This window comes from Meriones unguiculatus, chromosome 14 (assembly GCF_030254825.1).
Source record: "Meriones unguiculatus strain TT.TT164.6M chromosome 14, Bangor_MerUng_6.1, whole genome shotgun sequence".
Taxonomy (NCBI): Eukaryota; Metazoa; Chordata; class Mammalia; order Rodentia; family Muridae; genus Meriones; species Meriones unguiculatus.
The window spans coordinates 5,369,602-5,390,372 of record NC_083361.1 but is presented as its reverse complement, the minus strand read 5'-3'; the positions used below and the strand labels follow the sequence as shown (position 1 = coordinate 5,390,372).

At 59.4% G+C, this 20,771-nt stretch overlaps 1 protein-coding gene and 1 long non-coding RNA gene across 11 annotated transcripts; one reads left to right on the top strand and one right to left on the bottom strand.

Annotated features, from left to right (window-relative positions):
- Positions 1–2: 2 nt before the first annotated feature.
- Prodh2 (proline dehydrogenase 2) lies at positions 3–17,635 on the bottom strand. Of its 9 annotated transcripts, none has more exons than XM_060366657.1 (16): positions 13,750–13,890; positions 12,288–12,398; positions 3,780–3,894; positions 3,379–3,544; positions 3,034–3,188; positions 2,892–2,952; positions 2,680–2,804; positions 2,492–2,584; positions 1,795–2,130; positions 1,561–1,718; positions 1,287–1,480; positions 1,132–1,204; positions 981–1,057; positions 735–896; positions 308–366; positions 3–219 (listed from the first exon to the last, which is right to left on the bottom strand). In XM_060366657.1, the coding sequence occupies exons 2-16, from the start codon at positions 12,316–12,318 to the stop codon at positions 72–74; spliced, it is 1,953 nt and encodes a 650-aa protein (XP_060222640.1). In that variant the 5' UTR covers positions 12,319–12,398; positions 13,750–13,890; the 3' UTR covers positions 3–71. The 9 variants fall into 9 exon arrangements, with proteins under 9 accessions (XP_060222640.1, XP_060222638.1, XP_060222639.1 ...); XM_060366655.1 differs by lacking the exons at positions 12,288–12,398; positions 13,750–13,890 and adding exons at positions 5,973–6,232; positions 6,542–9,830; XM_060366656.1 differs by lacking the exons at positions 12,288–12,398; positions 13,750–13,890 and adding exons at positions 5,973–6,205; positions 6,542–9,830.
- LOC132647121 (uncharacterized) lies at positions 16,037–20,426 on the top strand. Of its 2 annotated transcripts, none has more exons than XR_009585408.1 (2): positions 16,037–16,803; positions 19,969–20,426. It is a non-coding gene; the product is annotated as an uncharacterized LOC132647121 (long non-coding RNA). The 2 variants fall into 2 exon arrangements; XR_009585407.1 differs by having other exon boundaries at positions 19,964–20,426.
- The last annotated feature ends 345 nt before the right edge of the window (positions 20,427–20,771 follow it).

The following is a 20,771-nucleotide window of genomic DNA, read 5'->3' as shown; positions in this document are numbered from 1 at the left end:
AGTGAATGATGAAGAGACAAACGGGGACTTTACCACTTTCTCTGCTTTGAGGCAAATACTGAGGGTTGGGGTCAGTCCGGGGGGCTCCCAGGGTAAAGTCTGCAGGGAGAGCTGTGGGCACCCGAGGCGTCTGGGCTAAGAGCAGGGCTCAGCCTGCACGTGTCTTCCAGGTGGCATTTATTCTGCAGCTCTGCCATGATCTCCTCCAGCAGATCCATCCTGGGCAGCAGGAGGGCAGAGACAGGCCTGAGCTTAGCTCAGGGACGAGGGGCCCGGGCCTCCCACTATGCACAGCCTGTTAGCTCACTCCTGTAGGCCGGAGAAGAGGCTCCCTTCCCTCGGCTCTCTGTCCTCACTGTCAGGCTTCTGCAGGAGAAAAGGTTGGCGCTGCCACCAGCTGCCCCAGAGGCGCAGAGCCTGGGACTCTTGGGTACTCTACTCATGGCCTTCCCTGGCAGCAGCTCCCTGGGCCCTGAGGCCTCTTTGTTGGTCAGCATGCAGGGGTGGACTCCCAGGGCTGGGGTCCAGAACAGCAGCCCTGTGTGCCAGCTACCTGGCAGAGCTTAGACCCTCCGGCTCTGGTCCCCAGCAGGGAAGCTGACTCCAGAAGGCTGGTGTGCAGGGCAGGGCCTTGGGGGGAGCAGGGCCGCTCAGGGAAGCACAGCTCAGGGGAGAGGGAGCTGGGAGACTCCTGGAAGGGTCACAGGTTAGCAGTGGGCCAGGGGGATCCATACTGTTGAGGTGGGCTCCGGGCAGCAGTGTGCGCTGGGCCTGGGGCCTACATGAAGACTGGAGCTGGGGCTGCTGCCGCTGCTGAGGGTCAAGCTACTGCTCGAGTCCCAGGCTGCACTCCACTGGGCCCTACTGTGACCTGTGGTCCCAGGAGTCTCCAGAGCCTGCAGAAAACAATGGCAAGGAACTGACGTGGCTGTCTGGGTCCCCACACCTCCCTTGGTCCCCCAGACCGTCCTGTTTCCTACCTGGGAAGGGCCTGGGGAAGGGAGCACGAGCCTGGACCTGGCCTTGGCCCTGGGAGCCCCCTCACAGTACAGGTGCTCTGGGGGTACAGACAGATGGTTGGAATGTGACGCACACCATCACAGTGGCCCGCCATCACCCTTGCCCTCTAACCTGGCAGGTTGCCCAGGGTTACAGGAGACAGCGTTGTCCACTGGACTGGAGAGCTGGCCTTGGGTGCTGAGTCCTGTGGCAAGAAGGCGGGACGTAGTGCGCTGGGCCCTGCCCAGGCTTCCAGAAGTACCCACGCCACTCTGCCCTTCCTGTACCTGGGCCACGGCCTTTCGCAACAGGTACCGAGTGCTCTGCAGGCTTCCCCAGCGGTCGGCGGGCTCTAGGCCCAGCCCAGCTTGAACCAAGGCCTGGTAGGGGGCTGGCAGCGAGGGGTCCAGGCCTGGGCTCTCACCTGCCTCCAGCTTAGCCTTCACCTCAGGCCCCTCTCCCCCAGCCCAGGGCAGCTCTCCTGTGAAGAAGCGCCATGAGGAGAGCCACACTAGTGGGGTGTTTCTGGGGCTAGGCGTAAGCACAGGGAGGGTCACTGACCAGTGAAGACCTCCTGGGCCAGGATGCAGAAGCTGTAGAGGTCTGAGGTCGTGGCTGGCACGTCGCCATGGATCAGCTCCAGCGGTAGCCATGGGTACAGCTCGGGGGGCGGGGGGAGCCCTGGGCTTGGGTCTCTCTTGGGGGAGTCCTGTTGCAGCCTGAGGAGGCCAAAAGGTCTAGTGAGGTAGTGCCTGCGGGGAGGGACACAGGGCAGACATGGGGACAGACGCTCACCTGGGCTGCGGCCTGGGCCGGTGCAGCGGCCGCCCGTGCTCCAGGTGGCTCACCTTGGCCAGGCCTGGCCGCACGAGCTGCACAGCATGGGAACTGAGGCCACCATGGGCCCAGCAGCGGGACTGCAGAAACAACAGGGCCTCCAACACCTGTAGCAGCAGCGTGCAGGGCGGCAGGCCTGGCAGGGCTCGGGGCCCTTCCTCATCGGCTCCTGGAGAGTGCAGCAGGAGATACAGGGAGCCCAGGCGCACGGGCTCAAAGAGCAGGCTCAGTCTGGACAGGTCCTCCGAGGGGCTCAGTGCCATCAGCAGCAGCAGCCCGGGGTGGTGCAGGGTGCTGGGAGGGGACAGAGCAGACCCTTCACAGCCTGTCCCAACTGCACAGGGCGAGGGCTGAGCCGGGCTGCCACCCGCCACGGGCCAGGGGAGGACTGCCTCAGCAGCTGACACTGAGACCCCATCACAGCCCAGCTGTGGCGGAGCCAGCCTGGCCCGTACCGGCCTAAGGTCCCTGCCACCCCTTCGGCCTCTCCCACACAGATCTGGGTACTGCTCGACAGGGAGAAGGGGGGTCGCCGTCGCTGGAAGGCTTTGGGCTGGGTGCTAGCACAGAGCCGAAGCCTCATTACAGCTCTGGCTAGGGCCACAGCCCCTGGATTAGGGCCTGCTGGCGTCGGAGGTCAGCTGGGACTGCTAACCTGCAGTGCTGAAGGTCAGCCAACAGCACATCAGGGTGGGCTTCGGAGGTCTTCAGCTGCCGGACGGTAACGGGGTGGCCCTTCCACAGGAGGCTGGGGAACAGGCAGCAGGTGAGTGCACGGGCAGGGTTTCCTGGTGAGGGAAGTGGGAGGCAGGGGCTCTCTGGGGGCACAGAACAGGCTCTCACTTGGCCATGAGGGTATGAGAACTGCTCTCGTAGGTACGGTCAGGCTCACCCTGGGTTGGCGCTAGCTCCTTGGGGTCTGCCAGCGGGATGCCCATTACCAGTGCCGGGGGCTGGAGGCAGCTCAGCTGAGGGAGGGAAGACAGCAGGGCTTCAACACCGACAGGATGCGTGGGGGTGGGGTCATTCCTGCCCTCCCGTCCTCTCCCTCTTACCTGGCCGAACCCCAACGCGGGGGTTTTGGGGGATCTCCTGAGCTGCCCTTGCCTCAGCGCCCTGGGACAGAGGGCAGGCTGAGGGTAAGTATGAGGTCACTGGGTGTGCTGGCCCTGGAGGCGCGAGGGCGTGGGCTGTTACCTGTCTGCCTGCACCAGCCTCAGCGAGGGTAGCGGGCCACACAGGCTGTGCCCAGAGCCAGCCTGCAGCTGACTCAGGGACACAGTGGGCGCCAACTCCCCGCTCTGCACCAATGCTGACATGTGGGAACGGCACCACTGCAACAGCTCCAGCACCTGGGTGGGGCACGGGGTCAGACGGGGTCACAGGCTGGCCCCAGGCCTCCGCCGAGCTCCGGGCGCCGCTCCCCTCCCCAACCCCACCCCCACGCCTCCGCCCGCCCACCCCATCCCCCGCGCTCGGGGCACTGCTCCCCTCTCCACCCCCCACGCCTCTGCCGCGCGCTCCTGGGGCGCCCCCGCTCACCTCCCAGCTCTGCGTGCTATCACCCCGCTCAGCCCAGTCTCGAGGGGTGCGACCCTGCTGGTCCCGCAGACGCAGGTCGCCTCCTGCCTGCAGCAGGAGCCACAGCACCAACCCTCGGCCGGAGGAGGCAGCCGCGTGCACGGGTGTGCTGCCGTCGAGGCAGCGGCTAGGACAGGAGGAGGGGCGAGGGCCGGATGGTCGACCAGGGAGGAGGCAGGCACCGAAGGGAGCGGGGCGGGGGCGGGGCGGACGGGAGGCGACCTGAAAAGCGGGACGCGTGGAGGAAGAAGTGCCTGGGAGCCCTGGGAGGCGCCACAGTGACAACAGAGATGAGCTTTAACTCAGGGGACAGGGGTACCTGCGCCCTGGGAGGGCTGGGGTGCTGGGGGCTGTCCACTCACTGGTTGGGGTTGGCGCCAAAGGTCAGCAGGAGGCGCACGGCAGAAGCGTGGCCCAGGAGCGCGGACAGGAAGAGCGCCGTCTGCCCGGCGGAGTTCTCACCGTCTATCTGGACAACTGAGGGACAGAAAGCTTAAGACTGTGTCCGCTCCGGGTCCCCAGCTTGTCTTTCCAGCCACTAGGCAACCCGCAGCTCGCGTGGAGCTCAATATGCACCCGAGGCTGGCCTCAGGTCTACGCCCCCATGACTGGTGTAGGTACGGACACTGCACATTATAAACAAACGCTCTCGCAGCCGAGTGACATCCCCGCCCCTAGGCAAATGCTGGTCAGCTCTGGCCTCCCCTGTCTCTCTTTGGCTTGGTGCCTGCTCCACCTCCTTCTTCGTCATCCTGCCATTGCCCCTGGTTCTGTCCTAGCCATGGCCTCCACGGCGGGACACCTATGCCCTGATCCCAGAATCCATTTCTGTGTCCTCGAAGAACTAGTACCTCAACACACTAGAAGCTCCATGGAGCTAGAACCCGTCTGCCGTGAAAATATTCATCCTCCCCAGAGCAGAGGTGTCAGCCCGGGGGGGAATTGTGGTTCTCCAGAACCTCTCAGCACCATTCTCTGCCTTACGTCTTACTCACAGACCCCGACAAATTCTGCAATGACAGCTTAACTGGTTTTGCACTCTCAACCTGTACCCTAAAGGCATCTTCCCAAAACACAGATCTTTGCCAGGATTACATCATCCCAAACAAGCTGTTCCAAAACAAACAGTACGCTAAGAGGGCAAGGCTGGTTTTATGAGGCCAGCCTGACCTTAATTCCAAAACTAGACGACAGTTTCCAGAACCAGAAAACTGTAAGTGAATTCCACATATGATGACACAGGCAAAAACCTAAGGAAACCCGACCTATCCCCAGAAAGCGGGTGTGATTCAATGTAAGAAAACCTATCAATGTAATGGACTTTAGTGGATTAAAGGACAAAAGCTCTGTCCTGTACAGCTCAGTGTTAGAGCTCCTGCCTAGAATCCCCCAGTGAGGGGCTGGGGTGTGGCTCAGTGGTAGAGCCCCTGCCTAGAATCCCCCAGTGAGGGGCTGGGGTGTGGCTCAGTGGTAGAATGCTTGCCTGGCACAAATAAGGCACTGGGTTCTATCCCTAGCACCAGTGGGAAAAATCACATTTTAACATATATATATATATATATATATATATATATATATGTCGATGTAATGTAATACCTGTGTATAACTAGGGAGAAAAAACCTCAGAAAATTTAGATAGGAATTACTAATTATGATTATAAACTTCAACAGCAAGCATGATGCTTAGTGCAAAAACATTTAATTCTTTTTTTTTTTTTTGCTTATTTGTTTTGTTTTGTTTTTCAAGACAGGGTTTCTCTGTGTACCCTTTAGGCCGGACTTGAACTCATGGAGATCAGCCTGCCTCTGCCTCCTGAGTGCTGGATTAAAGGCATGTGCCACCAGGCCCAGACAGACTTAATTTTTAAAAATAAGGGGAAAAAACAAAAAACATTTTTTGAGACAGGGTCTCATTAACACAGGCTTCTCCCAAACTCTTCACCCTCCAGCCTCAGCTTCCTGAGGAACGGGATGACACGTGCTTCATGCTGGATGCTTTCTCTGTTCAGCTGACAAAGACATTAAACCTCAGCAAGCCTTCTCGGCTGGTAAGCAAATTTAGACAGTGTCCAGACACAGAGTCAGCTTGTGAAACTGTCGCCTGCTCATCGCAGTGTGCACGTCCGACTTCCGGACCCACTGATTTCTCATTGAACACAACCAAACCCAGCTAGGCTCGCCCGCCGTCTCAGGCTCTTCATTGTCTGGGTCCAGTACCCTTCAGCCTCAGCTCCCTGTAGTCAGCTACTCACCTACAGACCCAGTTCTCTTAGACCCTAGGACCTTCGCCCAGCCCAGCCCAAGAGGTTCCTCCCCCTGCTTTCTGCAGAACGGCTTCCAGCGTGAGACACCCTGTGAAGACACTTCCTACCGCATACGTTTTGTTCCCAGCAGAGGCCAGACTCCCCTTCATATCCTGTCTCTGACCACAGACGTTGGCGCCCAGCAGGAGTGGAACCATACAGCACCCTGGCACCCAGTTACGGGCCGGCCAACTGAAGCCGTCCCTCCGCTGCTGGCTCTTGCCCCACACCATCCCGGCAGCGGAGGCTCACCTCCACGCAGGAGCCTGGCCAGGCCCCAGCACGGGCCTCCAGCCATAGCGAGGCGATGCAGACGGCCCACCTGGGCATCTGGATCCCTCACGAAGCCCAGCTCCACCGGGAAGCGTGCGGCCCGCGAACGCATGTGCGGCGGGCTTGCAGCCTCCCGAGGGCAGGGCGCAGGTGAAGGGCAACAGGGCCAGCTCAGAGTGGGGAGCAGTCCGGTTGAGGCCACCCGGGAAGGTCTGACGGGGAAGAAGATGTCTGGTGGGCTGGGCCGGGAGCCCAAGAGAGGGGTCAGAGGCGACAGCGGCGACAGCGGGAATTTTAGGACAGGGGTGGGCATTCCAGGGAAACTCGAGAGCTGCGGGCAGAATCCAAAGCTGGGTAGGGTTCTGGGGGTACGAAGGGGCTAGCGCGGCCTGTGGGCTGGGGAGGTCTTGGGTTCCCAGAATGGAGATGGGGTCTGAGTGAAAGGGGAGCTGGGCTGGGGCTGGAAGTGGGGATGAAGTGGGTGTGGGGTCCTGAAAGCTCCAAATAGTTCCGGAACTGGAGTCTGGCCCTGACGGCTCGGTACCTACCGTTGGGCGCAAGCGTGACTGTCACGTGACCGTGGTACAGCTATGGCAGGCCTCGCTGGAATCCTAGGGGCAAGTAGGCCTGCGGCTTCCTGCACTTGCGCAGTAGCCCACCCTAAAAAGTAACGCTCCCTCACCCCCATCCCGTCGCAGGAGAGAACAGAGACGTTGATCCAAGAGGTTCCAGCTAGCTCTCGCTCCTGCCTGCCCGCTCCAGGACTTGGGGTGGCTCGAGTCTCTTATTTTATGTGTATGAATTTTGCCGTGTGTATGTACGTACATCCACCGCACGGGCTTCTAATGCCCACGGTGCCCCAAGAGGGGACAGGAGCCCCTGGAACTGGAGTTAAAGGGGCTCGTGACCCACCGTGAGGTGCTAAGGCGCGGGGCCCTCTGGAAAAGCAGCCAGCGCTAACAGCTCAGCCATCTCCCCGACTCCCAGACGCACCCTCTCGGCTCCTCTCGTCTTCCCGCGCTCAGCCATCTCTCGGCTGTTTGCAGTCAATTCCCTGCACCGCATAGCTGAGGGCCCTTTAGGACGCCGCCCTTTAGACGTGTCCTGGACCATCATGGCCCCGCCCCGGCCCTCGCCTCAGGATCCGCACACTCTGCTTTCTCCTGGGCCCCTGCTACCTCCCCAGCCCTTCCTCCTGGCCCATTCCCTACGCCCCGCTCCTCTCCACCCAGTCTCCACCCTTTCCTAGCTTCTCTAGTCTCTGAAACAGGTAGGGACCCCAGCAACGAGCCTGAGGGCAGATGAATTCTTATCCTGACGCCGCCTTAACCATGATGCGCTCGTTACTGCCTGCCTCCCGCCCTGTTCCTCTCAACAGCTGCGGCAGAACGCAAGGATATTTACAAAGTAGGAGCCCCCTAGACCAACACAGCCTACAACTCCGTCGGGTGTAACGCCCTTGACCTGGGCTCATGGCAACAATTGCCTAGGTCACTTTGCAGAAACGTGAGCCAAGTGTTGCCGGCTCATTTCTTCCCAGAACTCAGGAATTGGAGGCAAGTAAGATTGCCAGGAGCTCAAGTCCAGCTTAGTCTACAAAGAATAACCCCGTCTCAGTAAACAAACCAAACAACACTCCCCAAAATGTTTGTAGGCTGCTCTTGCCCACCCCAAAGGCCGCCCCGCCCCTTGCTTGAGATAATTTCTTACTATGTAGTGTGGGCTGGCCTTGAATTTGCAACCTCTAGTCTCAGTTCCCAGTGCTGGGATTTTAGGCACACTCAGCAAACACGGACTCTCTCATGGGGGCTGGAGATAACCGAGAGATGATGGAGGTGGGGGGGGGCTTGACACCCCTGCCCTTATGTCCCGCCTGACCCTGACCCTCCCACCGTCAACCTTTGAAGGCTGCTACCTACTCAGCGCTGCATGCAGGTCTGTTCTTTGACAGCTGGGCATTCAACACTGTCACACAGGATGAGGTGGGCCCATCGGGGTGGGCGCCTGTTTCTGTCATCCGGTCTCTGCGTCTTCCTGAAAACCTTCCTGCCCTGTCCTGTCCATGCAAGCAGCTCCCGGCTGTAATTCAGAGGCTCCTGGGCAGAGCTGCCCATGCTTTAATCTACCAGATCACCTGTGTGTGTGTGTGTGTGTGTGTGTAAGATAAAGAGGGAGGGTGGGGGAGGGGAGAAGGTCTCCCAAAACCATAACTCCCTTCACAATCACTGTGACTCCGGGCTCTCACTCCTTCTGTCTCCACCTTCCAACTGCTGGGATCCTTACTCTTTGGAGACAAAAACCGTGGCTGACGGACAGTTACGAGACGTTTCCTCCTCCCCCTGCCCAGAGAAGTCAATGAAAGCCTGATGCCCTTGGCGTTCAGGAGGGCGGTTTGGCCTCCTCTAGTCAGGGCTGGCTCCATTGCTTGTAGAAGGCTGTCTCGAACTGTGTCTGTACTTAGCAGCGTGACCTAACCTGTTCACTGCTGCGGCTTGGGGTCACTCCTATCGTTTGACACAGGAGATCACTGCCTGGTTCCGTTGCCCTCCTTGGCCCCACCCTCCTCTGCCGGTCGCTCCCATGATTCCTTGTTGTCTCTGGAGCACAGACAAAGTCTGGAGGCTGCACCATCGGTCCCTATGCACCCCTGTCCTTGTCTCCTCGCTCCTTCATCTGAACCTTTTTTTTCTGTGCGTTTTTTTAATGTGGTGTGGCTTGGTACTCAAGACAGGGTTTCTCTGTGTAGCCCTGGCTGTGCTGGAACTCACTCTGTAGACCAGGCTGGCCTTGAACTCGGGGATCCACCTGCCTCTGCCTCCCAAGTGCTGGGATTAAAGCTGTACACCACCATCTGGCTCCTTTCCATCTTTGTAACGTTGATGATTACTTTCAGTGCTGGAGATGGAATTCAAGTTCTTGTATATGTTAAGCACAAACTCTACCATTGAGCCATACCCATCCTCCATCCCCTGCTCTATCACTGAGCCACACCCCAGCCCCTCACTGGGGGACTCTAGGCTGATGTTCTGCCAATGATCTATGTTCTCAGCTCTTGGTTTTATTTCGTTTTGTTTTGTTGAGATAGAGTCTTACTTTGTAGTCCAGGCTAGCCTTGAACCTGTAATACTCCTGCCTGTGCTTCCGAGTGCCACATCTTTCTGAGACAGCCCCTCTCACTGGGGACCTGTGGCTCACCAATTGGGCTGGGTTGGCTGACCAGGATCTGCCTGTCTCGGCCTATGCCACCATGCTTGGAGTTTATATGGGTGCTGGAGAGTAAACTCAGCTCCTCATGTTTGTGCACCGGACATTTTACCGACAGAGGCATCCTGCCAGCCTGCCCATCAATGTTTATTAACTGAAGGAGCAATGTTTATCCACCCATCCTGGGCATGTGGCCTTGGCCAAGCCTTTTGTCTTAAGTCATCAGGTTCTGCTCTTCAGCTGTGTGATTTATTTCGATCCTCTGAGATGGGAAGAATTCTTGAATAGATCCCTGACCAAGCTCCTTGAAGGATAGAGGACCTTCGAAAGACCCATTCATTCATTCATTCATTCTCTCTCTCTCTCTCTCTCTCCTCCTCCTCAGTGTGTAGCCCAGGCTGGCTTGGAACTCATGGTCCCCCTGCCCCAGCCTCCAGTGTGCTGGGATGAGAGGAGTGTGTCACCACCTAGGACTAACCAGCTCCTGACTTTCGGGCATGCTACCCAAGCTCTGGTGGTGGAGGCAGGAGCAGCCCTTCCACAGGGAGGCAGCTTCAGAGAAGCGCAGACAGGGCCAGGGTCTCGGACCTTTATTGAGCACACGGCCCCCGGTGGCGCCGGCAGAGGGACCCTCAGGCCTTCCTTCCCAGCAGCCTCCGCCACAGCTCCTGGCTGAGCAGAGCCTGTTCTCTGCGGGCACCCTGAAGCACACTCCGGTTCTCCTGAGCTCTCCGGATCAGGTAGGGGATCACCTCCTCCAGGCAGCCATAGGGAATAGACTTATAGACCATATATCCAGCCTGCCCTGTTGGGGAGAGCATTGGGCGTGCGTGGGCTCAGGGAGAGAGCTGTTCCTGGGAATTGGCAACAACAGTTAACTCCTCTGCGCAGAGGATGGCAGAGTGGGTGTCTGAGATATAATTCATTACTAAAAAAACACTCTACAGCAAGCAATTAAAACAAATGCTTTTCCTCTTCTCCCTCTGTTCACCCTCCCTTCCTCCTTTCTGACTGGTTGTTATGCGACTGATATCTATCGATCTACCTATCTTTTCTTGAAATAGGGTTTCTCTGTATAGCCTTGGCCATCCTGGACTCGCTTTGGAGACCAGGCTGGCCTCAAACTCACAGAGATCCACCTGCCTCTGCCCCCCAAGTGCCGGGATTAAGGGTGTGCCCCACCACGCCTGGCTACAAACACCTCAGTTGAGAGCAAGGGTCTACTAGTTCAGGACTTAAGAAAGTGAAAGCGCAGACACGGGAAGCCAGCCTGTCCGGGAAGGAGGAATTGCTGTTGGATATCCTAGCATGTTATGAGGTTCTGTGGAGCTGGGAGCCTGACTGGGCCGGGAGTTATTGGGGCCCCGGCCCACATTAAACTAGAACTCAGAAAAAGCACACCTTCTGGGGAGAGTCCATGGGACGCCCGCCCCCACACCCCTCCACACCCCTAGAGAACGTGTTAGGTCAAGAACAAGCTGGAAGTCATCGCTGCTAGGTTGTGTTGTGAGAGGGGCCTCCTTGACTGCCTGAAACTGGACGAGGTGGCCTGCAGGCTTCTGGAGCCTCTGCCTCCCACCCCACAGGCGGTCTAGGATGACAGACATCCTCAGCGCTGTCTGGCTTTCGCCCGGGTTCTGGAGATTTACACGCTAGGCACTTTACCCGCTGGGCATCTTCCCAGCCATAAAGCTTTTGTCACCCTTAGTGCCCCCCGAAGGCAAGGAGTCTGCTGTACCGCCCCAGGGACAGCAGTCAGGACGGGCCGCATGGCGCCTTAAACAAGAGCTGGCACAGACCAGGAAAGAAGACACAAGGCACGGCCCTGCAGGGGCCGCGGGCACTGGACCACTGATCTGTCAGGAGGGAACTGGAGGATGAGCGGCTTTCCTGAGGGAGTGGAGCTGGATGGTGGCTGGGGACAGCGGGAGGGATCCGGCTGGGAGGGGATGGGAGGCTGGGGGGGGGTGGAAACGGAGGGACGGGCCATTCCCCTACCTAGGGCCAGGGAGACGTGGTCACACATGCCCAGAAGTTGTCCAAAACAGACAGGCCCCTCCGGAGGGATGCCCAGCTCCCACATGCTGCGGAAGGAGGCACATCATCAGTCCAGACAGCGGCTGGATCTGGAGAGCAAGTCAGCCATTCCCCACCCAAGAGTTCAAGTACGGGTGGGCAGCTGGAGCCACAGTCCCTCACCCACAGCTTCCACCTGGGAGCAAACGCCAGGGTGGGCCAGTCTGTGCTCAAAACCTGCACGGTCTCCCCCTGACAGTGTAACTAGTTATGCAGCGTTTACACGGATCACTCTAGGCGGTATACATAAGCTTCATGACACCAAGCCCACAGGAAGAGGTCCAGGGGCCACATGCAAACATTAAAATATCGCAGCATCTGACAGGGGGAACTTGAGCATCTGAAGATCGTGGTTTCCATGGAGATTCGTCCTAGAACAAGTTTTCCACAGATGATTCTGAGAAATTACTCTATCCTCAGACCCAGCGGTAAACAACCACTGCAGGGCTGGAGACACGGCTCAGTGGTTAAAAGCACCGACTGCTCTTCCAGAGGACGTGGGTTCGACTCCCAGCACCCACCCGGCAGTTCACAACTGTCTATAAGTCTGGTTCCAGATCTGACACCCTCTTCTGGCTTCCCCTGGCACTTGCATTCATGGGTGCACACACACACACACACACACACACACACACACACACATGAAAATCAGATCAAATCAATCAGTCAATAACTCCATCAGTTCTGTTGAGCGTCAGCCACTCCCTGGAATCTCCCAGTCTCCCCTGTGTCTCGGTAAATAAGGGAGAATGCCCTGTCACACAAAGGCATAGAAGATTCTTACTAGGTAACCCAAGTTGGCATCAACTTTTTGATTCTCCTGCCTCAGCCTTCCGGGGACTGTGTAGCAGGTGTGTGTCATCATGCAGGGTGGGGTTAAATATTTGTCACGACCTCCCCTCGGGCCTCCTCTTCCTGTCCCTCATTCTCCACCCCCTTCCCATCACCGTCCTGCAGGCACAGGAAAGGGGCAGGGCCTCTCAGGGCCCCGGTCTCCCGCCCTTAACTTCATACCGCTTAGTCGCCTGGCCAATGGACTCCTCATTGTGGGAAGCCACCATGAGGTGGCACAGGGGGCCGTGGCGGGACACCCGGCGCAGCATCAGCTCCAGACAGCGGCTGTAACTGAAGGAGGGCTCCGCTCAGCTCATGGAGGGGATGAGGACCAAGCCCCCGGACGGGATGCCTGTCCTTGCTTCAGCTATGGCACCAGCTCCTCAGAGCCGTCTCTCTCTTCTGTTTTCAGACACTCAGTCTCACTGGGTAGCCCAGGCCCTTGAATTCATGGTCCTCCTGCCTCAGCCTCTCACGGACAAGGATGACAAACGTGCTTCTAAAGGCCAGGACTGAATGGTCTCTGACCCGACGGCTGCCTCGTCCATGCCCGAGATGACATTTACCCAGGGTTAGTCTCTGCAGCATGGATGGATTTTGTCTTATTTTCTTGAGACAGGCTTTCTGTGTGTAGCCTTGGCTGAACTGAACTCGCTTTGTAGACCAGGCTGGCCTCAAACGTAGCACTCAGGAGGCAGAGGCAGGTGGATCTCTGTGAGTTCAAGGCCAGCCTGGTCTACAGGGTGAGTTCCAGGACAGCCAGGGCTACACGGAGAAGGAAAACCTATCAACCAACAAAGCCTCGATGGGGGAGGCAGGATGCGCCGACAACACCCAGGTCCCTCTGCTTCCTGACTGAGGACTCAGCGTGGCCATGCGTGAGATTCACCTCATGCCCACGCTGTCACACCTCAAACCATGAGACAGACAAACCGCTTCCTCCTTAACTGGCTTCTGTCAGAGCTCTTGTCACAGCGGTGAGAAGAGTAAGGAATACGTGCACAGAACATGATTAGTGACAGCCCAAGTGTCCACAGCAGGGACGTAGCCTCAGGGGTGATGACTGCAGAGGAAAGCAGCTAAGCTGAGGGTGGCTGTGGAGGGGGCCGGGAAGGACGGAGGAGGAGGTCGATGTTCCGATGGGAAACAAAAGTGTCCTGAGCCTTGCAGGGGCGGTGGACATGGGGACACACACAAAATGTTTGCCTCAGCACTCCATGGAAGGTGATGAGCATGTCATTCCAGCTACTCTGGACGACGAGGCAGGAGGATTGCAAGTTCAAAGCCTCGCTGTGCTATAGAGTGAGTTCAAGGTCTCTCTGGGAGATTAGCAAGAGTCTTTTAAATACAAGGCTGGGGTGCGGCTCAGTGGCAGAGCCCCTGCCTAGAATCCCCCAGTGAGGGGGCTGGGGTGTGGCTCAGTGGTAGAGCCCCTGCCTAGAATCCCCCAGTGAGGGGCTGGGGTGTGGCTCAGGGGCAGAGCCCCTGCCTAGAATCCCCCAGTGAGGGGCTGGGGTGTGGCTCAGTGGCAGAGCCCCTGCCTAGAATTCCCCAGTGAGGGGGCTGGGGTGTGGCTCAGGGGCAGAGCCCCTGCCTAGAATCCCCCAGCGGTTTCTCCCACGGCCTCTTGGCCTCTCCCTACCTTCTGCTAGTGGCCTCGTAGTCAGGCTGAGTGTAGTCCTCCGTCCCTTGGAGCTGGGCCACAGCCCGCTCCTTGTCCAGATAGGCTCCGCGCACCAACTTCACCCCAAAGGCCAGGCCAGCCTTGTGTGCGGCCTCAGCGTCCCACTCCAGCCGTTTGTGGGTGTCCTGCGGGGGGGGGCGCATAGGCAGCCTCAGGAGGATGGGGTGCCGGGCCCCACCCACGGCCCCGTAGAGCGCAGGGCTCACCTTCAGGTAGGCCTGGTAGGTGTTCCACACCCAGGGCCCGCCCTCCCCGGGGCGGTTCCAGCGCGCGGCCAGGGCGGCCGCCAGCAGGGACAGCGCGGGGTTGATGAACGTGTACTCCGCGTCCACCAGGAGCCTCACGTGCTGCGCCCGGGCATGCTGCGGGGGAGGGGACCGAGGTCGGGGACAGCGGCGTCCAGCGGGGCGGGGTCCAGCGGGGCGGGGAGCCGGGCCACGCACGCCTTACCTGCGCCACGCGGTGCAAGCGGCGGAGGGAGGCCTGCAGGTGCCGGTTCTGTTCGGCGCTGAGGCAGGGGAGCTGGACGCCCTAGGGGGTATCAGGGAGTGTGCTCAGCACTGCTGGCTCCTCCGCTCTCCCGCCAGGAAAGGGTGTGTGTGTGTGCTCGTGTCTGTGTGTGTGTGTGTGACCAGTGTGTGGGAAATCAGGATTCCTGGGAAAGCATGCCTGTAATCTCACAGTTTGGGAGGTGGAGGCAGCCTGGGCTAGTCTGTCTATAGAGAAAGAAAGGGGCCAGCGAGATGGATCCGCGGCTGAACGCAGCTGCTGCTAAGGCTGAAGACCCGAGTTCAAGTCCCAGGACCCACGAGGGGGCCGGAGACGCTGAGTCCTCAAAATTGTTCTCTGACCTCCACTCCAAGCTGTGGACGTATACCGGGCAGCGCACACAGGCACGCACACTCGCACGCACGCACATGCTACATCAATAAAGATGTAGTAGAATAAAAAAAGGAGGGAAGAAAAAAGGGAAGGAGAAAGCCGGGGCCGCAGAGGGGGTCTCCAAAAATAAGTAAAACCACCACACAAGCCAGGCGTGGTAGTGTATACCTGTAGCGTTATCATTTAGGAAGGGGAGGCGGGAAGGCTGGGAACGAAAGGCTACCCTGGGCTACGAAGTGAGCGAGAGGCCAGCCTGGGCTATCTGAGATCCAGCCCTAAAAGGAAAAGACAAGATCAAACCCAACCAAAACTCACCCCCCAGGCTGATGGGGAGTCCTGGAGCGACAGGAAGGCTCCACGTACGGAAAGGGAGCTGTGTGGTCCTACTGTGTGTGTGTCCTCAGGCTCAAGGGCTATCTCTGCCTCCGTCTACCTGGGGCACGCGCCCCAGGCTCACCTAGAATTCACTGTGTGGCCAAGGACGGCCTTTAGCTCCCTCCCCCCCCCCCACGTCTCTGGGTGTTTACCGTCAGCCTGGCTCGGCTGGCAGTTTTCACTAAACATTCGCTTTTTATTCAGGAGGCAAAACTAGTTTAACCGATTAGGACGCTCTACCGGGCCAGCCCCAGCCCGAGGCAGCCTCCAGGCGGCGCTGCTGGCCTCGCCACCCACCCCACGGGGTCTGCGCCTGAGGCGTCGGGGAAGGGTCCGGCAGAGCGGCCGCTCGACGGGGGACCCGCGCCCGGGGGAGCCGGCAGCTTCCGGGGCTCTGCCGACCCCGTGTGGCCACCGCGGCAGGTGGCGCGTGCTTCTGGGTGCGGGTCCCGGATCGCGGCGTCCCGTCCCTGCGGCCCTGACGTCCCCTCCCCCGGCGATGGGCGTCCTCACAGCGCGTCAGCCGTGCTCCCTCATGTCGCGTTTGTCAGAGGATTTCAGCGCAGCGACGGGAGGACGCGCAGACAGCTCCCGCCCGCTGCTGCCACCCGGAGATGCCACCTCGTGTGGCGGGCCTGAGGCCACACACACACACACACACACACACGCACACGCACGCAGAAACAGGGCTTTAGAACAATACTAAGGAATGAATGAACGGACAGAAGAATGAGCGCATGAAGAATAAACGAATAAAGGGCTAGGCCTGGTGGCCAGCATTTGTCACGCCAGCACTGGGAAGGCCGAGAAGGCAGATTGCAAGTTCTAGGCCAGCCTAGGCTACGCCGGAAGAGCCTGTTTCAAAACACAGGCACACAGAGGGGAAGGAAAATCCCATGCAGGAGGCTTAGACTAGTGTAGCTGCTGACTAGCAAACAAACAAACAAACACCAAAACCAAAACTTATTTTCGCAGCAGCACATGCCGGTGTAGCAGGGTTGGGGACGCGGGGGCGGGAACGCGAGGGAAGCTTTGGCTTCCTTGAAAGCCCACTTATGTAAGCGCGTTTCCCTTTTAACCCCAAGTGTGGGATTTCAGCTGGGCTCATCACAGCTGATATTTATCTCATCCTGGGCGGGCGCGGCCTTTCACAGCTGCTGTGGCCCAGACGGGGCGTGGTCCAGGGCTCTGGGGGTATAAATGTGAGAGCCCAGGAAAAGGTGTGGCCTGGGGTGTGGCCAGTGACAGTTTGGCGAGGCCAGAGACAATGCTGTGGTGGCTCCGAGACAGAGGGAGAGAAACAGCTCCGCTCCCAAACAGCCGGGAGAAGTAAGGGGGTCTGCAGCCCCTCTCCCCACTACCCACGAGCCCTCTCTCCGGCCTGTGTGTTTTTTGAGGTAAGCCTCACTGAACGGCCCAGGCTGACCTCAGTGGCGTCATCCTCCTGCCTCAGCTTCCCAAGAGCTGGGATTACAGGCATTCAGGGCGGTGCTCAGCGACTGAGGTGAGACTCAAGTCCTGTCCTCTGTGGAGACCGTGCTGCTGCCTGGATGCCTGCTCCGGGAAGCTCCTCGCCCCCTCGCCCGCCCCTAGGCCCTCAGGAGACCCACATTTATCCAGGCCACCCTCGTCCTTACCCGGCCCGAGTCCATGGCTTCCGCCAGCCCCTCGGGGCTCAGCTCCGAGGAACCTCCTGGCCTCTGGATCCAAGCCGATAGATCCTTCTGAAATGGGGCGGCGGCTGGCACCGTGAGGGTACCCTGGGGCGGAGGGTGTGGGGGCGCGGCCACCTCTGGGTCCCCACCCCCGTCCCGCCTGTCACTTACACAAAGCTGGGTGCTGGCCAGCGCCGTCACCTTTAGCTGCATGAGGCTGTTCCTGGCGGGGCCGGGGGCGTCCGCGAGGGCTCGAGACAGGTCCACGCAGCGCAGCATGGCGCGGAGGTTGCCCTCGTACCAGGCTTCGCTGCGCGGCCAGCGAGGTCAGCCTCCCCGGCCCGGGAGCCTCCTCCCTGCCATCGCCCCTCCTCCCCGGGACCCCGGCTCGCTCGCTCCCTCCCTCTGCTCACCTGCTCTTGGCAGCGGACTCTGGCTCCTCCTCGGTGGGCACCGCCAGCAGGGGCTGGAGCCCCAGGGCCCGCAGCTGCCGGACGCAGCCCTCCACCTCCTCGGCCGTCTCCCCGGCCACGAACTGCCCGTAGACGGAGGCTCGGAGGAGCGCGCCCGAGAGCCGGGAGCCCAGGACCCTCCGAGACCAGGCCTGGAGCTGGGGGGCAGCGGGGGAGGGCTCAGAGCCGGGTTGGGGCCACCCCGGGCAGGCCCCGCGCCCTGCTGCTCACCGCCAGCCCGTGGGCCACCGCGGGGGGCCAGGCGCACAGGCGGAGCACCAGCCAGGCGCGCGCCAGCTCCGCCGTCCCCTTGAGGCGGAAGGCCCCGCCGTCGAAGCGCAGGGGCCGCCAGCCGCCGGCCGAGGGGCCGGAGGGGCCGCAGAGCCGCACACGGGTCCAGACCATGGTCAGCCTCCGGTCGCCGCCGCACCCGGGGGAAGGGACCAGGCGGACAGCGCGCGCAGCAAATGCCCCTTGCCCAGCTTTGGGGGGTGGGTGGGGGTGGGGGCGGTGACTGATTAACCGGGCAGATGTTTAGGATGGCAGGCGCTTGGGGTGGGGGGTGGGGGTGGGGCGGTTAATAATTAATGGTTGGGGACAGAGGGCAGAATAACCCCCCCCCCAGTGACAGCCCCCAGTAACCTCCAGCCCGACGGTGCAGCAGACCTCAGGAGCCCAGCTTGCGGGGCTGGGAAAGCGGCGGGGCCGCGAGCCCCGGCCAGCAGCCTCGCCTCTCCCGTGGCCATCGCTACATCTGCAGGCAGGGGCAGGGCAGGGCCACCGCACGCAGCTCACAGCCCTGTCGCCCGCGGGGAACAGGTATCGAGCAGAACTTGAACGTGGACATGGGGGGGTGACGTCATGGCCCAGCCCCAGATGAAAACCACCCAAATGTCCACCAAACGGGACTGCATGACCTCAACGAGGTGTCCGCACGGGGACACGGGCAGTGGGCTCTTCTGCGGCCACGGAAAGAGCGAGCTCTTGGTTCGCCACCACGTCTTTGTTTTTCTTTAGGATTTACCCCTTATTTTGTAATAAACCCGTGTGTCGCCCGCAGGTCCAAACTCATGCAGTCCCCGCAATGGCCAGGAGAGGGCACCAGACGCCGCCTAAGGTCGCGAGCTGCCGCGTGGGCGCTGGGAACCTAATTTCAAAGCTCTGCGAGGGCAGCCAGTCAAGCCGTCTCTCCAGCCCTCGGCTGTTTCTATTTATTTATTTTTTACCTGCCAGGTCGTTAGGTTTGCCCTGCAAAACCCTTTCCAATGACATGCCCGCCCTCGGAGCAGTCTTTAAAATCCATTTTAAATGATTTGTTTATCTTTATTTTTCATTTTATGTGCATCGGTGTCTGCTCTGCCCGCATGTCTGCGTGAAGGCGTCCGATCCCCTGGAACTGGAGTTACAGACAGTTGTGAGCTGCCACGTGGGTGCTGAGAATTGAACCCTGGTCCAGTGGAAGAGCAGCCACTGCTCTTAACCACTGAGCCATCTCTCCAGCCCCTACAGTATTTTTAAGATTTTTTTTTACTATTTTAACTTCACGCATGCACGTCCGTCTGGGCATACAAGTGCAGGCGCCCACTGAGAGGCCGCAGGTCCACCGACAGCTGGGGTGCCGGGCAGGTCTGTGCCATTCAGCATGAACGCTGGGAATGAAGCAAGGGTCCTCTGGGAAAGCTGCCAGGGCTCCCAACTGCTGAGTTAGGAGTGAAACTAACTCGGAAGAGTGAAACAAACAAACAAACAAACACACTGGACTCTCACCCCCAGGCTGGCTTTGAAGTCACAGCAATTCTCCTGTCTCGGCACAGCCTCCCAAGTGGTTGCAGGCATGGGACACACCCTGCCCAAGAGATGCTCGGGCTGGAGAGACGGCTCAGAGGTTCAGAGCACCGGCTGCTCTTCGAGAGGTCCTGGGTTCAATCCCCAGCAACCACACGGCGGCTCACAACTGTCTAGAGCGACAGCCTGCAGTCATGAAAGCAAGGTCTGGAGGACCTTGAGTGTTCTCAAGAGCCGGGTGAGGTGGCTCACACCTGTAATCCCTCACGGAGGAGGAGGGAGCAGGAGGATCATCACACACATACATAAACACACACATACATAAACACACACACGTAAATCAGAGTCGCTGGAGAGCCGGCCTGTAACTTTCTATCTAGTCCAGGTCGGTCTGGAACTCACGATTTCCTTGCCCTGTCTCCCAGGGGCTGGGACCACGCTCCTGAACAAAGCTTTGTGGGGAGGTCAGGTTGCCAGAGCCCTCCCACCGGGTGCTGACCGGATCCCAGCCAGGGGGACCTTTCCAGACGCCCACGGACAGGCCAGAGCAGGTCTAGCACCTCCCCCTAGTGGAGACTCAGGGAAATGCACGCACATCGCTTGCTCACCAAGAGGCCCACGAGCCCATCCCGGCCAAACCCATTTGTGCTATTTAGCTCGTTGGATACCCCTCCCCTAAAACGCTATCGTAGCCCGGCGTAGTGGCGCACGCCTGGAACCCAGCACTCGGGGGGCAGAGGCAGGTGGATCTCCGTGAGTTCGAGGTCAGCCCGGTTGGTCTACGGAGTGAGTCCCAGGGCAGCCGGGGCTACATAATGAGAGCCTGTCAGGAAACAAACAAAAGATGCCCAGACACGCGGAGTCACGTGCCTGCAACTCAGTACCAGCGAGACTGCGACGGGAGAACCGTCCTGACCAGTTTCCCCTCACTCTTCTCCCCCAGTGCCTCCCCACTGCTTCCCTCTGCCCATGCTCCTCCCCCCCCACCCCACCCCCCACACACCGGCATCCGTTTCTCCTCAGAACAGGCTTCGCGTGGACAGAACCAGCCCTGGTGCCCGAGGCTGAGGGAGACGCCGCCCTCTGTACGGAGGCCGGACCAGGCAAGTCACTGTGAGGAAACGGGTGCCCAAACAGGCAGGAGAGTCAGGGACAGCCACTGCTCCGCCGTTAGGGAGTCCCACAAGACGGCCAAGGTGAACATACTGTAACATCCATGAAGAGGACCGTCCCTCACCCTTCTTCCCCATGTGGGATCCCGTTTCCCCGGGTCAGGCGCTGAAGAGTGTCACCCCACATCAAGCAGCCTTTGCTCCTTTGTCAAAAAGCACACAAAAGCACACGTACACGTGTGCGGGCCAAACAGTCACATGTGTAAACTAAAAGTAAATGTTTTTAAATGTCTGGCCGCATGTATGAGGGCTTCTGTCTTGGATTTCTATTCTAGTCCATGCAGTATTTTGGAATAAAATAGAGGAATATTGTATATTTTTGTCGTGCCAGCACCAAAATGTTTTGGATTACTGTTGGTTCGTAGTAGGTTTTGGAGAGAGAGGACATGAACCCTGGGACAGCAAAACGGGCTAGGGGTTAGGGACTTCCTGCCAAGCTCCATAGGCCGAGGGAAATAACCGACTCTCACCCGCCGCCCTCTGAGGGCTGGGGAGATGGCTCAGAGGCTAAGAACACTGGCTGCTTTTGCGGAGGATCTGAATTCAGCTCCCATTTCCCACGGTGGCTCACAACTGTCCGTGACTCCAGCTTCAGGGCACCCGACGCCCTCTTCTGGCCTCCACAGGCCCTGCACACACACGGTAGACACACAGACACC

What these genes read in the sequence shown, in the direction of transcription:
- Prodh2 (XM_060366655.1), bottom strand. Translation starts at nt 6,681, where the DNA reads ATGGGGGTGAGGGAGCGTTACTTTTTAGGGTGGGCTACTGCGCAAGTG. An exon ending in ATAGCACGCAGAGCTGGGAG is followed by an intron (nt 3,189 to 3,378) that starts GTGAGCGGGGGC and finishes TGCCCCACCCAG; the next exon opens with GTGCTGGAGCTGTTGCAGTG. An exon ending in AACCCTGGGCAACCTGCCAG is followed by an intron (nt 1,058 to 1,131) that starts GTTAGAGGGCAA and finishes CTGTACCCCCAG; the next exon opens with AGCACCTGTACTGTGAGGGG.